The sequence below is a fragment of the Nerophis lumbriciformis genome, linkage group LG30 (genome assembly GCF_033978685.3).
Source record: "Nerophis lumbriciformis linkage group LG30, RoL_Nlum_v2.1, whole genome shotgun sequence".
In the NCBI taxonomy this organism is placed as follows: domain Eukaryota; kingdom Metazoa; phylum Chordata; class Actinopteri; order Syngnathiformes; family Syngnathidae; genus Nerophis; species Nerophis lumbriciformis.
The window spans coordinates 6,042,587-6,060,437 of record NC_084577.2 but is presented as its reverse complement, the minus strand read 5'-3'; the positions used below and the strand labels follow the sequence as shown (position 1 = coordinate 6,060,437).

Sequence of the window (17,851 nt, the reverse complement as noted above, 5' to 3'; positions counted from 1 at the left end):
ATGTGTATGTTTGTATATTGAATGTGCGTGTGGATGTACGAACATTAGGTAGGTAAATATGTACTGTATTTGTGTATGTATGTGGGAGCGTAGGTACCTATGTACGTATGTGAGCATATGTGAATTTGCATGTACAATACATTCGACTCCCAGAGTGCGTGGGAGCCAGAGCACGGCCCCATCACCCCCGAGAGCCCAACCCACAAACAGGAGGCGTGGTGCCCAGGGAACCAGGGACCACCGCCCCCACGCAGCCAAGCCGGCCAGCGACAGGAACCCCAGAGCCCGACCCACCGTACCGCCCACAAGGGCCAGCAGCAGGCCGCAGACAGACGCACCCGGCAGAGGACAGGGCACGATAAAAGCAGGGGACAGCCAGACCCCAAGCCAGCGAGAGACCACACCCCACACGGGCAGAAAGGCGAGACGCCCCGCCCGAGGGACCCAGAGACTCCCCGCAACCGGACGGGAAGACCGCCCCCGCCCCACCGGCAACCGGGCCCCCACGAGCCCACCCCCCACCCCCGGAGAGCGCGGCGAGGCCAGCCCCCGGCCACCCCACCCAAACCGGCCTCCGCAGGACCACCCAGGCACAGGGCCACGGGAACCACCCACCCCACCCGCAGGGACCCCAACGATGGAGATGGAACAACCAGCAACCGCCCCGCCGAGCCCCCCCCCTGAGGGAGGGGAAAATTAAAAAATAATATTAATAAAATATATTAAAAAATAAATAAATAAATTAATTAATTAATTAATTAAAAAAAAAAAAAAAAAAAAAAAAAAAAAGAATTAAAAGAAGATCACAGACATGCTGACAAACAAGGTCACTTCTCATGCATTTTAATCCATCCATCTTTTTTCTACCGCACCTGTTCAAGACGTTAATGTTAAGAAGTATTTTATTTATTATTGGTTAGCTTCAGAATAACAATGTTATTAAAAACAATACGAGACTTATTGTACTCTAAAAATGTTGGTCTTACTTAAAAATGCACACATTTAGTTGTATTCAGTGTTAAAAAAATATTATATGGCTCTCATGGAAATACATTTTAAAATATTTGTCTTTCATGGCTCTCTCAGCCAAAAAGTTTCCTGACCCCTGCTTTAGAAGCTTCAAGGAAGCTTCAAGGTAATTTACTAGCAGCACTAGGTATTTATTTTGAAATGGTATACAAAAAAATATGGTAACACTTTAGTATGGCGAACATATTCACCATTAATTAGTTGCTTATTAACATGCAAATTAGTAACATATTGGCTCTTAATTAGTCATTATTAAGTACTTATTAATGCCTTAGTCTGCATGGCCTTATTATACAACCAGTAAGCCATAAAGGGAGAGTCTTCCCTCAATAACCTCAGAATTATTTCTTATTAGTAACCCTAACCCCAACCCTTATATGTTCCCCTAGTGTCCAAATAACTCTAAATTAAGTCTATGTTCCCCACCGAAAATACATTATTTTTAATTGATTAATATTTTCAGCTCAAGGAATGAAGAATGAGAGTAAGAAAAGAGTGCAGAGTTTTGTATACACACTACATATTCCTGTACAAGCTTATCTGGATCTTTACCCACGTGGACATAGTAGAGATGCGCGGATAGGCAATTATTTCATCCGCAACCGCATCAGAAAGTCGTCAACCATCCGCAATCAACCCGATCTAACATTTGATCAGAACCGCATCCGCCCGCCATCAGCCCGCACCCGCCCGTTGTTATATATCTAATATAGACGATGCAAGGCATTAGTGAGGTTATAAAGCTTTTGCCTGTTAAAGAAAGGAGACTGATCCAATGCAGCACAGACATTCGCGTGCCACGCTGTCACGACCCAGACGCACACCAGTGCGCAATCATATGGGAGCCGCGCTGAGCGCACCTCCAAGCACGTCTCGCTGCCGGCGGCGGCCGGGTATATGGGCCCGACGCTCCAGCGCCATCCATTTTCAGGGCTAGGCAAGGCGGACGAGGCGGGGTGTCGGTGCGGTGGGCGCGGTGGTGACCCTGGACGTGCGTCGGGCCCTTCTCGCGGATCGCCTCAGCTACGGCTCCCGGTGGGGCCCTCTCGGGGGCGGACCCCGGCGAGGCGTCCCTTCTCCGCTCCGTAAAAGTGTCCATCTCTTTTTTTTTTTTTTCTTCTGTTGTGGCATATGCTGCAGGTGCCTGCTCGTTTTTCGTATGTGGGTAACAACATTTAACTATGTATATATATTTCCGAATTGGTTTAACTGCCACCCGCCTGAATCTATTTAAAATCAAATTGTTTTTTATTTCAACCACCCGACCCGACCCGACCCGCCGATAAAATCTAATTTTTTTTAATTTCATCCGCCCGATCCGCGGATAATCCGCGGACTCCGCGGTTGTGCCCGCAAACCGCGCATCTCTAGGACATAGACTCCTTTGAGGATGGACTCTCAGGCAGCATCTACATCGTCATACTGCGAAGACATTTCACACTGTCAGTTCATCTCCTCTGCCTTTTATTTAACAACATTGACTGCTTTATGCCCTCAAGTTTAATGTAAACCAGTAGGCCACCTACTCAGTGGCCTACTGGTTAGAGTGTCCGCCCTGAGATGGGTAGGTCGTCAGTTCAAACCCCCGGCCGAGTCATACCAAAGACTATAAAAAATGGGACCCATTACTGCCCTGCTTGGCACTCAGCATCAAGGGTTGGAATTGGGGGTTATATCACCAAAAATTATACCTGGGTGCGGCCACTGTTGCTGCTCACTGCTCCCCTCACCTCCCAGGGGGGTGATCAAGGGTGATGGGTCAAATGCAGAGAATAATTTTGCCACACCTAGTGTATGTGTGTGTGACAATCATTGGTACTTAAACTTTTAACTTTAAATGTGAGAGCATTGCTGTGTACTACATGCAGGAAAAATTTAAAGGAATTATATATATAAAAAAGACAATATACAGTAAATGATAAAAATTGGGGGTGGGGGAAGAAAACATCAGATATAAAAAAATAAATAAAAAAAATGTTGCATTAAACAAATTTGGTTAAACAAATATTTTAATCTAAAGAGAAGTTAAATACTCACCACCTAAGTTTGAAGCCTGGTTCAGGGAACTAGTGGGAATCCTCCACATTAGAGATGCGCGGATAGGCAATTATTTCATCCGCAACCGCGTCAGAAAGTCGTCAACCATCCGCCATCCACCCGATGTAACGTTTGACCAGGACTGCACCCGCCCGCCATCCGCCCGTTGTTATATATCTAATATTAATTAAAAAAAAAAAAAAAGGGTGAAAACTATGCGAATTGCACCTTGTGCAGACAAGATTTTTCGATCGGACACGGAGGAATTAGCGATGTAAAAGACCACGTTGGGACAAAAAAACACAAGTCTAATGCCGTTGCTAGCGATACAAGTGGAAAACATTCAACGTTTTTCGTCGCCCAAACAGATTCTTTGGATGTGATAAGTGCTGAAGTTTTATTTACGGAGGCAATAATTGAGCATGGACTTCCAATCGCACTGGCTGATCACATGGGACAGTTAATAATGTAATGCAACCTTTAAAAATCATTACGCGGTGATCGCGATCCCAAAAATAAACTTTTCTTGCATGATAATGTCAAGAAAAATTAGCTTTATATTACTATAGAGTCCTTTTAACGAATGAGTTTGATGGTTTATCACAAACCTTAAATTAAAGAAGTCCTTTGTTCTCCTGCACCATGCATGCGCAATCCTGTGGCTGTATTTCACAGCACGACATACTGTTAAAAGTGTTTATACTATTTATACTTTCAATTAAAAAATTGAAGTCTTGTGAAAGGTTGACAGGATAACTGGCATTAACTGTCAAAATAATTTCAAACTATTGAAGTTAGCTTACAGAATAAACATGTCAATCAAACCATATGATTTTTGCTGTAATATTTTTGTTTTGAAAAGTCACTGTGACTGATAGAAAAGTGATGGTTTTAGCAACATTTTAACCTGTCTGAATGCTAATAATCATTTTGCGTCGGGGGGCGAAGCCCTGAACCCTCCACCAGGACTTTGTCCTGGACCTACCGGGGCCTGCGGCCCTTGGACCCCTGTTACGAGCCCCCGGCCACGGGGGTGGCGGGCAGGTAAGCTGCTTACCTGCTGCACGTGACGCCGGCCGCGGCGAAAGCGGACGAGGCGGGGTGTCGGTGCGGTGGGCGCGGTAGTGAGCCTGGACGTGCGTCGGACCCTTCTCGCGGATCGCCTCAGCTACGGCTCCCGGTGGGGCCCTCTCGGGGGAAGGGGCCTCGGTCCCGGACCCCGGCGAGGCGTCCCTTCTCCGCTCCGTAAAAGTGTCCATCTCTTTTCTTTTTTTTTCTTCTGTTGTGGCATATGCTGCAGGTGCCTGCTCGTTTTTCGTATGTGGGTAACAACATTTAACTATGTATATATATTTCCCAATTGGTTTAACTGCCACCCGCAAAAAAAAAAAAAAAAAAAAAAAAAAAAAATATCTAATTAATCCGCCCGACCCGACCCGCGAGCGGATAAAATCTTATTTTTTTAAATTTCATCCGCCCGATCCGCGGATAATCCGCGGACTCCGCGGTTGTGTCCGCAAACCGCGCATCTCTACTCCACATAGAAAAACTGAGATATCTGGTAACTTACAGAAATGTTGTGATGTGTGGAGACCTACCTGGGAATACCTGAAACTGTAGTCAACCCCCCAAAAAGTATATGTCTTGGCATAATTGATGAAAGTGGACATTCAATAGATATGTTAAACCTCTTTGTATGTATTTTGGTTTTTTCACGTTATAGTCTGTGAAAAAAACCTCTTTATTCATTATTTTTTATATTTTATTTATTTATTCATGTATTTTATTATATGTGTATAGGTTTGTCTGTTGTTTCAACTATTAAGAAAACTGACAATAAAAATTATTTGGTGGGGGGAAAAAAACAAAAGATGAGATAAATAGTAAATATAGGACTGGTTGATTTAAAAACAAGGTAATATCACAACAATTTAAATTATTTTTTTAAAACAGCTGGGTTTTTTCTATGTAATACTGAAAGATCCCTGTATCGCTTACATTAGTTAATTCTGGAGTGATTTGTTTCAGCTTTCCCCCTTGCTGTCCTCTCCTCTGGAAGCGCTTTGTCTTGGCATTTGAGTGGAGATCCACCTGAGACAGGAACTTGGACTGAAGTGATGATCCTATTGAATTCAGAATTGGTCTGAAACAGCGAAGTCGGGGAATATATTACCGTTCGTCACACAAAGCAGAGCAGGACAGTCCCAGAGGGCGATGAAGCTCAGACAAATGATGTGCTTTTAGGGATAGGAGCTATTTGCATAAAACATTCCTTTTTTCAACAGCAAATCCAAGATTAAAAAAGTGCTTACCAACAGGCTTACCTCCTTGACTTCAAACAAAGCAGGCCTTCTTGTCATAAAATCCTCCACCATCTGGGAAGCTTGGACAACCTCGTGTCTTCGATATGTAAAAGTCTTTTCCATCATGAACTTCACAGCCTCTCGGTTATTTCTCTTTTTTTTACATCCAAGAGTAAAGCGGTTTTGCATGGATTTCACACTCTTCTCATTTCCAGCTGATGGGATGTCAGGCAAAAATGTACTTATTGTACTACAGCATAAATAATATATATGACAGTACAGGCCAAAAGTTTGAACACACCTTCTCATTCAATGCGTTTTCTTTATTTTTATGACTATTTACATTGTAGATTGTCACTGAAGGCATCAAAACTATGAATGTACACATGCAGAGTTATGTACTTTACAAAAAAAGGTGAAATAACTTAAAACGTGTTTTATATTCTAGTTTATTCAAAATAGCCACCCTTTGCTCTTATTACTGCTTTGCACACTCTTGGCATTCTCTTGATGAGCTTCAAGTCACCTGAAATGGTTTTTACCTCACCGGTGTGTTTGAAGCTCATCGAGAGAATGCCAAGAGTGTGCAAAGCAGTAATCAGAGCAAAAGGTGGCTACTTTGAAGAAACTACAATTCTACCGCTTGTAACATGTTTTCAGTTATTCACCTTTTTTTGTTAAGTACATAACTCCACATGTGTTCATTCATAGTTTTGATGCCTTCAGTGACAATCTACAATGTAAATAGTCATGAAAATAAAGAAAAGACATTGAATGAGGAGAAGGTGTGTCCAAACTCTTGGCCTGTACTGTATATATATATACGGGTATTTACACACACACACACACACACACACACACACACACACACACACAGTATATTTACCGGTACTATATGCACTTTATTGTCTTCAAACATGAGAGCATGAAAACATTACAGGTGGCTACTCTGTTGGGTGCAGTTAAAATACAAGACAAACAATAAATAGCAGTACCATCAGTTGAAAAACAGTGTAAGCTATTGTTACAGACATATACACAAACACACGCACACAAACACACTATATTTGCAGACATTAAATGTTATTTCCTTTCTTCTCTGCCACCCGTGATAGTCCGCAGTCTGAATTGTATGAAAGCCAGCCACACACTGGCTTCTGTTACCAATGTTTCCCTATCACGGTGGTTGTCGCGGCCTAGGAGTCACGGACAATTACTACAATACGGCTTATTTTCAACTATAGACATTCAATTACAACAATGGATGTCCGCTAACTTCTTGCAACTCAACGCCAAGAAAACGGAAATGCTGATTATCGGTCCTGCTAAACACCGACATTTATTTAATAATACCACCTTAACATTTGACAACCAAACAATTACACAAGGCGAATCAGTAAAGAATCTGGGTATTATCTTCGACCCAACTCTCTCGTTTGAATCACACATTAAGAGTGTTACTAAAACGGCCTTCTTTCATCTCCGTAATATCGCTAAAATTCGTTCTATTTTATCCACTAGCGACGCTGAGATCATTATTCATGCGTTCGTTACGTCTCGTCTCGACTACTGTAACGTATTATTTTCGGGTCTCCCTATGTCTAGCATTAAAAAATTACAGTTGGTACAAAATGCGGCTGCTAGACTTTTGACAGGAACAAGAAAGTTTGATCATATTACGCCTATACTGGCTCACCTGCACTGGCTTCCTGTGCACTTAAGAAGTGACTTTAAGGTTTTACTACTTACGTATAAAATACTACACGGTCTAGCTCCGTCCTATCTTGTCGATTGCATTGTACCATATGTCCCGGCAAGAAATCTGCGTTCAAAGAACTCCGGCTTATTAGTGATTCCCAGAGCCCAAAAAAAGTCTGCGGGCTATAGAGCGTTTTCTATTCGGGCTCCAGTACTATGGAATGCCCTCCCGGTAACAATTAGAGATGCTACCTCAGTAGAAGCATTTAAGTCCCATCTTAAAACTCATTTGTATACTCTAGCCTTTAAATAGCCCCCCTGTTAGACCAGTTGATCTGCCGTTTCTTTTCTTTTCTCCTCTGCTCCCCTTTTCCTTGAGGGGGGGGGGGGGGCACAGGTCCGGTGGCCATGGATGAAGTGCTGGCTGTCCAGAGTCGGGACCCGGGGTGGACCGCTCGCCTGTGCATCGGCTGGGAACATCTCTACGCTGCTGACCCGTCTCCGCTCGGGATGGTGTCCTGCTGGCCCTACTATGGACTGGACTCTTACTATTATGTTGGATCCACTATGGACTGGACTCTCACAATATTATGTCAGACCCACTCGACATCCATTGCATTCGGTCTCCCCTAGAGGGGGGGGGTTACCCACATATGCGGTCTTCTCCAAGGTTTCTCATAGTCATTCACATCGACGTCCCACTGGGGTGAGTTTTTCCTTGCCCGTATGTGGGCTTTGTACCGAGGATGTCGTTGTGGCTTGTGCAGCCCTTTGAGACACTTGTGATTTAGGGCTATATAAATAAACTGATTGATTGATTGATTGATTGATTAAATACCGGTTGTTAGCTAAAATCTCCGAATCAAAAAATGCAAATACACTTACACGAGTTAGATACATTTCACAGACAAATGTATTCGCCAAAGTCATTTGAACATATACACACACAGTATTGGACGACTTACTTTTCCAAAGATAGGTGTCAAGTGGCTCCACGCTGAAAAACACACAGACAATTTCACGTTGTTTCTGATGTTCGTCTTTGAGCGTAATGGTGCATCACGCAATATTTTTCAAACTCTTCTTCTTCCTAGTTTCCAGGGGACAGAACTTCCGGCGACACCGAAACACGATTACATTGAGTTTTTTTTTTTTCTTTTTAATGAACTTCACTCAACATGAAAGGATCTAGTACATTCAACATTCATTATAAATATGTTAAGTCCGCTTGTTTAAAACATGCTCACAACCAAGATATAAATGAGTTGTGTTGCTTTTACACAATTCCTTTTTGTAAAATTAAAGACACCCTTTTTCTTTTTTTTAGTGGAGTAGAGGTTTACCCAAAGAGCTTTACGCGAGTCCACCATTTTTATTCAGTTGTAGTCCAAAGTTGGAGTCATTATGTTACCGTATTTTTCGCGCCTGCAGAAAATGCATAATAAAGAAGGGAAAAAACATATATAAGTCGCACTGGAGTATAAGTCGCATTTTTTAGGGAAATTTATTTGATAAAATCCAACACCAAGAATAGACATTTGAAAGGCAATTTAAAATAAATAAAGAATAGTGAACAACAGGCTGAATAAGTGTATGTTATATGAGGCATAAATAACCAACTGAGAACGTGCCTGGTATGTTAACGTAAAATATTATGGTAAGAGTCATTCAAATAACTATAACATATAGAACATGCTATACGTTTACCAAACAATCTGTCACTCCTAATCGCTAAATCCCATGAAATCTTATACCTCTAGTCTTTCACGTGAGTGAGCTAAATAATATTATTTGATATTTTACGGTAATGTGTTAATAATTTCACACATAAGTTGCTCCTGAGTATAAGTCGCACCCCCGGCCAAACTATGAAAAAAACTGCGACTTATAGTCTGAAAAATACGGTACTTATTTTTCTCTATTCACTTGTTGTGGGGAAGACTGGCTCGTACATGCACAAGCATGCCAAAATCTACCGCTGTTTCCTTTTTTTCAGGATTCTTTACTATAGTGACTGGTAGAGGTGAAGTGAATTGAATAATATTTATATATCGCTTTTTTTCTCTAGAGACTCAAAGTACTTAACAGAGTAAAACCCTTTATCTACATCGTTACATTTAAACTAGTGTGGGTTGCACTGCGAGCAGGTGGGTAAAGTGTCTTGCCCAAGGACACAACCGCGGTGACTAAAATGGCGGAAGCGAGGATCGAACCTGGAACCCTCAAGTTGCTGCCATGGCCGCTCTACCAACCGAGCCACACCGGCCCAGGTCTGCGCTCTCTGAGTGCTTTTTTCGTTTAAGTATAAGTTTCGACTTACATACACTAAAATTCAACTTGCAACGCCGGCGTGAGAACTTGACTCATTCATTGACAGAGGACCTCCTGTTCACTCACACACACACACACACACACACACACACACACACACACACACACACACACACACACACACACATGCCTACCCCTTTGCGACCACCCTTTCTAGATGTATAAAGATGTGTATTTACAACATTAATAATATATCTATACTATGCAAATACAAAAAAGCTTGTTGTGAAAAATGAGTTTGAATTTCACGAGAAAAAGGTCACAATTTCACAAGAAAAAGCAAAACATTTTCGCAGTATTATAATAAAAGTCGGAATTTTACTCAACGCAAGTCAAAATTTTACAAGAAAAACTAAACATTTGTGAAATATTACGATAAAAGTTGGAATTGTATTCAATAATAGTCACAATTTTACAAGAAAAGCTTCACATTTTGGCAATTTTATGAAAAGTGTCGACAAAAGTCACAATGTTATAAGAAAACTTTAAAATGTTGGCAATATTATAATAATAATCTTAATTTTGCTTTGCAAAATTATGACAAAAGTCATAATTTTACAAGAACAAAAATAAAAATGGCAATATTGTGATACAAGTCTGAATTTTATACAACACATGTCACCATTTTGCAATACAAAGTAGTCATTTTACATAAAGAAGTAATAATGTTATGAGGAAATATTGCAATGTCACAGAAACAGAAAGAATATGAGAAATTGTTCCCAATTTTTTAAGAAAAAAGTTGACACATTGAGAAAAAGACTGCTTTTAGTAATTTTTTTTATGTGAATTTTTTGTTTGTAATTGTTTTTTAATCTTCATTATTTACTTCAAGTTATTACAGTATGTCTCTATATATTTTTTTATATATTTTATTTTTTTTCATTAATTTTGGCCAAAGGGGGCGCATTTCCAATTCTTACACACACTTGTTATTACATATGTTGGCCAGAGGGGGAGCACTTCAAATTTTCACGCACACTTGTTATTTCATATGTTGACCATAGGGGAAGCACTTTTAAAAGCGACACACAGTCCATTTGAAAAATCCCTCCTTTTTGGGACCACCCTAATTTTGATAGATTTCACCACCAGGGGTGCAAATGAAACATTCTCTATTAGATGCAATGGTTTTCCATATTGGGACCATGATTTATGTCCTAACTTGTTCACCGGTCCTCATGGAAGGTACTTTTCCTTGTTGATGTCTCAAGAAGGGTAGAAATACAAGAACACACACACACACAGTTTTATGTTTGATGGTCACCTTTACATTTGATTGTTTTTGTTTTCACAGCACAGAAATGGATGTATGGTGGCCTGGACAGTAACGTTTTCCTGCAGTATCTGGCCTGGGTCACATACCCTGTGGTCCTCATCACCTTTTCTGCTGGCTTCACTCAGATTCTTGCTCCACAAGCTGTTGGTACGATAAACACAACAGTCAATGTACACATCCCTATTGCCCATCACGAACTGTCATCCCCTCTGGCTCACACTGTATTTGTTTTAAGTCCCACGGCTGAAACACAGCGAGCAGCTAATTATGTGTCTCCAAACACAGTGTGGAGCTACTCCCCTAAGGTAATAATAATCGTCTTCATTATGGCAAATAAACTGCATTTCTTAGTATCATTCTCAAGTCAACATGTTACACACCGAGAGCAAGGCAGGAGCAGGCATGCTAACAGCTGAGCTAGCCAATAAACAATACCAAGAAACAGTGCTTGGTAAGCTTTAAGAATTGTTGATGGAACCATGTTACACAGTAAGTAAGCAGTTGTTAACAAGAAATTAACAAGTAGATTAATAATACTGTGGTCGAGAGAGAAGCATTGTCGCAGCCAGTGCACAGCATGTAAGAAGAGATTTAAAAATTGGTGGTGTCGACACTATTGGCAGTATTGGTAAGAGTGAGTATGTCATTATCTTTTATTTCCTCAAAAAAAAATGTTTTCCTTTTTTTATTAATGTTTACAAACTCAGGGAGCAATTCCCTGGACCTTTGTTCGGGCACTCAAGTACCGTATTTTCCGCACTATAAGGCGCACCGGATTATTAGCCGCACCTTCAATGAATGGCATATTTCATAACTTTGTCCACCAATAAGCCGCCCCGGACTATAAGCCGCGCCTACGCTGCGCTAAAGGGAATGTCAAAAAAACAGTCAGATAGGTCAGTCAAACTTTAATAATATATTAAAAACCAGCGTTCTAACAACTCTGTTCACTCCCAAAATGTACGCAAATGTGCAATCACAAACATAGTAAAATTCAAAATAGTGCAGAGCAATAGCAACATAATGTTGCTCGAACGTTAATGTCACAACACACAAAATAAACATAGCGCTCACTTTCTGAAGTTATTCTTCATTCGTAAATCCTTCGTCTTCGGTGTCCGAAGTGAAAAGTTGGGCAAATTTACGATCCACTGGCAGATGTTGGCGTCGTCTGGCGCTGCCTCCTCGTCTTAGTGAAGGTGTGTTCGCCTTCTGTCATCCATTGTTCCCACGCAGTTAGCAGTCTAGCTTCGAATGCCCTGTTGACACCAATATCTAGCGGCTGGAGGTCTTTTGTCAATCCACCCGGAATGACGGCGAGTATTGAATTAAGCGCGTAAGCGTGTCTCTCAATGTGCTGTTATGAGCTAGCAAATATAACAACTACACTACCCAGCATGCAACGATAGTTACGAGCATGCGCGGTAGCCCTGAGAAGCGTTGTATGCTGGCAGTTAGAATGTGGTTATGAGCACGCTGTGAGTAAACGTTGAGAACTCAGTTAACACGCCTCGTCTGCATTATTTATAATTAGACAGACAACACACTTAATAGGAGCCATTTTGGGGTCTTTACATAAACACACAAATGGAAATGAAACGTCACATATCCCAGCATGCACCGCGCGCTTCTTCGTCATCCACTGTTCCCACGCAGTTAGCAGTCTAGCTTCGAATGCCCTGTTGACACCAATATCTAGCGGCTGGAGGTCTTTTGTCAATCCACCCGGAATGACGGCGAGTATTGAATTAAGCGCGTAAGCGTGTCTCTCAATGTGCTGTTATGAGCTAGCAAATATAACAACTACACTACCCAGCATGCAACGATAGTTACGAGCATGCGCGGTAGCCCTGAGAAGCGTTGTATGCTGGCAGTTAGCACGCTGTGAGTAAACGTTGAGAACTCAGTTAACACGCCTCGTCTGCATTATTTATAATTAGACAGACAACACACTTAATAGGAGCCATTTTGGGGTCTTTACATAAACACACAAATGGAAATGAAACGTCACATATCCCAGCATGCACCGCGCGCTTCTTCTACGGGGAAAAAAGATGGCGGCTGTTTACCGTAGTTGCGCGACCTAAACTTTATGAAAATTAATCTTAATATTTATCCATATATAAAGCGCACCGGGTTATAAGGCGCACTGTCAGCTTTTGAGAAAATTTGGGGTTTTTAGGTGCGCCTTATAGTGCGGAAAATACGGTACCATACTTTCCGGACTATAAGGCGCACTTAAAATCCTTTTCTTTTCTCAAAACTCAACAGTGCGCCTTATAACCCGGTGCGCCTAATGTAAGAAATAAGTTTGGTTGAGCTTACTCACCTCGAAGCAATTTTATTTGGTACATGGTGTAATGATAAGTGTGACCAGTAGATGGCAGTCAAAATTGTCAACTGTAGACAACACTATGATTGCAATATGTCTCAAGTAAACAATGTTGACATTTGAAATGTTGCATTGAAAATATAGAACATTACATACGGCGCCACACATCTTGCTCGCAAGAATACTACAATGCATTGAGGACATATTTCTTCATGAGTTGTCGTCAAATTTGCGTGACACAGCTTAAAATGTTTCATCAACATACATTATCATAAGATAACATTAAAATCTCTGCCGTCGGCCAAATTTTTTACAAACCCCGTTTCCATATGAGTTGGGAAATTGTGTTAGATGTAAATATAAACGGAATACAATGATTTGCAAATCCTTTTCAACCCATATTCAGTTGAATGCACTACAAAGACAAGATATTTGATGTTCAAACTCATGAACTTTTTTTTTTTTTTGCAAACAATAATTAACTTAGAATTTCATGGCTGCAACACGTGCCAAAGTAGTTGGGAAAGGGCATATCCTTTACACACTAATGTCGCTTGTTGATGCAGTACAGCCTGAGGGATTGAAGGTCACGGGCTTAGCTGCTTACGTGCAGTGATTTCTCCAGATTCTCTGAACCCTTTGATGATATTACGGACCGTAGATGGTGAAATCCCTAAATTCCTTGCAATAGCTGGTTGAGAAATGTTTTTTCTTAAACTGTTCAACAATTTGCTCACGCATTTGTTGACAAAGTGGTGACCCTCGCCCCATCCTTGTTTGTGAATGACTGAGCATTTCATGGAATCTACTTTTATACCCAATCATGGCACCCACCTGTTCCCAATTTGCCTGTTCACCTGTGGGATGTTCCAAATAAGTGTTTGATGAGCATTCCTCAACCTTATCAGTATTTATTGCCACCTTTCCCAACTTCTTTGTCACGTGTTGCTGGCATCAAATTCTAAAGTTAATGATTATTTACAAAAAAAAAATGTTTATCAGTTTGAACATCAAATATATGTAATGTAAATGTAGCATATTCAACTGAATATGGGTTGAAAATGATTTGCAAATCATTGTATTCCGTTTATATTTACATCTAACACAATTTCCCAACTCATATGGAAACGGGGTTTGTACATCGTTATCTCAGGAGGCTGCAATATATATCACAATAAAGATTATAGGCCTTATCGCCCATCTCTAATACAATTTGTTTTTTACCGGCTCTTGTCGCTTCAGGTTCGGGCATTCCAGAGATGAAAACGATCTTGCGAGGAGTAGTGCTGAAGGAATACCTCACCTTCAAAACGTTTGTGGCCAAAGTCATCGGCCTGACCTGCGCCCTGGGCAGTGGAATGCCGCTGGGCAAGGAGGTAACGGATACACGTTAAGGCTGCATTGTAATTCAACCAAGTTAAGTTGATGCCAAAGAGCTCAATTTTGGTCACATCTGATCAACTACTACAGTGCATGTACTAGAGATGCGCGGATAGGCAATTATTTCATCCGCAACCGCGTCAGAAAGTCGTCAACCATCCGCCATCCACCCGATGTAACGTTTGATCAGGACTGCACCCGCCCGCAATCCGCCCGTTGTTATATATCTAATATTAATTAAAAAAAAAAAAAAGGGTGAAAACTACGCGAATTGCACCTTGTGCAGACAAGATTTTTCGATCGGACACGGAGGAATTAGCGATGTAAAAGACCACGTTGGGACAAAAAAACACAAGTCTAATGCCGTTGCTAGCGATACAAGTGGAAAACTTTCAACGTTTTTCGTCGCCCAAACAGATTCTTTGGATGTGATAAGTGCTGAAGTTTTATTTACGGAGGCAATAATTGAGCATGGACTTCCAATCGCACTGGCTGATCACATGGGACAGTTAATAATGTAATGCAACCTTTAAAAATCATTACGCGGTGATCGCGGTCCCAAAAATAAACTTTTCTTGCATGATAATGTCAAGAAAAATTCGCTTTATATTACTATAGAGTCCTTTTAACGAATGAGTTTGATGGTTTATCACAAACCTTAAATTAAAGAAGTCCTTTGTTCTCCTGCACCATGCATGCGCAATCCTGTCGGCTGTATTTCACAGCACGACATACTGTTAAAAGTGTTTATACTATTTATACTTTCAATTAACAAATTGAAGTCTTGTGAAAGGTTGACAGGATAACTGGCATTAACTGTCAAAATAATTTCAAACTATTGAAGTTAGCTTACAGAATAAACATGTCAATCAACCCATATGATTTTTGCTGTAATATTTTTGTTTTGAAAAGTCACTGTGACTGATAGAAAAGTGATGGTTTTAGCAACATTTTAACCTGTCTGAATGCTAATAATCATTTTGCGTCGGGGGGCGAAGGAACCCCCCACCAGGACTTTGTCCTGGACCTACCGGGGCCTGCGGCCCTTGGACCCCTGTTACGAGCCCCCGGCCACGGGGGTGGCGGGCAGGTAAGCTGCTTACCTGCTGCGCGTGACGCCGGCCGCGGCGAAAGCGGACGAGGCGGGGTGTCGGTGCGGTGGGCGCGGTAGTGAGCCTGGACGTGCGTCGGACCCTTCTCGCGGATCGCCTCAGCTACGGCTCCCGGTGGGGCCCTCTCGGGGGAAGGGGCCTCGGTCCCGGACCCCGGCGAGGCGTCCCTTCTCCGCTCCGTAAAAGTGTCCATCTCTTTTCTTTTTTTTTCTTCTGTTGTGGCATATGCTGCAGGTGCCTGCTTGTTTTTCGTATGTGGGTAACAACATTTAACTATGTATATATATTTCCCAATTGGTTTAACTGCCACCCGCAAAAAAAAAAAAAAAAAAAAAAATATCTAATTAATCCGCCCGACCCGACCCGCGAGCGGATAAAATCTTATTTTTTTAAATTTCATCCGCCCGATCCGCGGATAATCCGCGGACTCCGCGGTTGTGTCCGCAAACCGCGCATCTCTAGCATGTACCTCTTTCCCTCCTTAGGGGCTTTGACGGTACTGCACGATCCCAGTCCATTACATTTCTGGGTGATAATGGTCCTAGCGCCCTTTGTTCATGGACAATATTTTTCATGTCATTATGGGTTGATCCCTCGCCTTTCTTTGAATCATCCTTACATCATAAAAGGTCATGCAAGGTCTTTTCTTCACAGGCACATAATCAGGCCTCTGCCAACACCAAGCAAAACGGTCGGACCCTTTCTGTGAAAAACTATTAAGACTGACTTTGTCCTATTGCAAGTGGACTATAAGAGCGGAAAAGTGAAAGTCAATTCTTGTCTTTGCACCTTTTCAACCAAATTATTTGATTCATTCCATGCAAAGCTACAAAGAGACATCCTTTTGCCTTAGGTGAGATGCTCTTGGTCGAAGTAAATAACATGCCTCGATGCATTCCAGCACATTTGTACCCTACTTTCCATTATCCCCGCAGCATGAATTACAAATGATTCCCATGGCACACCGCAGGCACATAAGTAGGTGCAGGTACCGAATAAGGTGAAGACAGATGGAGAAAGAAAAATGCTGCTAACAACAGACACTTTTCAAACCTAGTGGGAGGCAAACAGGCTGTCTTGGTACTGTACTCAACCTGGTTATGCAGATGTTGTTTATGAACTAGTTGTGTTTGTGACTTCTGGCACTTACTGTATATGCTGCACAAAAGACTGTCTAGCCTTAAGACATGATATCAGAGCACAGGAAAGCTGCCTTTGTCTTTTTTACACTGCAGCATTTTTTGTTAATATTCAATACAGACCTGACTCACTTAAGTAGTCGTTTCCATGTTGATTGCCATTGCAATAAGTAATAATAATTACTGTATTTACCCGACTATTTAATTTTTTTCCCATATATTAAATGCACAGTACTATAAGCCGCAGATATATACCGATACGTTGTGAATTTAGTTATTTACAAAGACAAATGTTAATGTTTATTTACATACCATAATTGTTTCCAAACGGAACCTGTAACATGGCAGTATAACGACTGATCAAACAAAACAAGAAAGTCATTAATGTCTTAGTTCATCCTTTATGAGATTACGGTAAATAAGATTTTCTCCTTTTTTAATAAGGTTCGGGATGCATGTCAGGATTTTTCCTCGTAAACATTTTGAGTTTAAACCGTTTCTTGAATAGGATCATTTTCAAGATTCAAGATTCAAGATGCTTTATTATTGTCCATTCTGTAACATGTACAAGACACATAAGAACTGAAATGTCATTTTCGGCACAGTCCCACTGAGAGCAGACATATGATACAGGGAGACAAGACGGGACCGCCAACGGATCAGCCATTTACGGCGCTCCTTAAAAAAGGTGGGAAAAAGGTGATATTGGGAAAGGGGGGAAGAGTAAAAAAATATCAGTCTAAGGCTGGACCCTCGGGAGGGGGTCCAGACTGAGTCCAAGGGAAAAAAACTCATTTAGCATAGTACACATAAACATGTTACATATAATCACAACAACTCACAACAGAGGAGGGGGGTTGGGGCTCTGGAGGCCGGCCTGCTGCTATAAAGCACTACTAGCCGTCCATAACCCCGAAGAGGAATTAAGCAGTGGTACATTGTATTATTTAGTACATTGTTTGATTTCTTTGCTTAATCCAATCCATAATTTAGCCGTTAGCAAAAAAAATAAAAAAATCCATAGTAGCCACACCTATAAGCCGCAGGATTCAAACTTGGGAAACACTTATCACCTTATAGTCTGGAAAATGGGGTAACTGCAATGTAAGAGAACCAACCATGACACCTAGAGATAGGTTCCGAAACCAGTTCTTTTTTCGATACCAACCGGATTTTGTTAATACAGCGGACCACAGAGACACGTAAATTCA

The 17,851-nt window shown here is 41.4% G+C and overlaps 1 protein-coding gene across 3 annotated transcripts in view; it reads left to right on the top strand.

The window, feature by feature from the left end:
- Nucleotides 1-17,851, top strand: part of clcn2c (chloride channel 2c) — a 456,474-nt gene that overhangs the window by 166,030 nt on the left and 272,593 nt on the right. For all 3 annotated transcript variants that reach the window (XM_072911968.1, XM_061925436.2, XM_061925435.2), the window contains exons 4-5: nucleotides 10,696-10,824; nucleotides 14,252-14,385. In XM_072911968.1, the coding sequence (XP_072768069.1) occupies nucleotides 10,696-10,824; nucleotides 14,252-14,385 (263 nt within the window). The remainder of the gene's footprint in view (nucleotides 1-10,695; nucleotides 10,825-14,251; nucleotides 14,386-17,851) is intronic.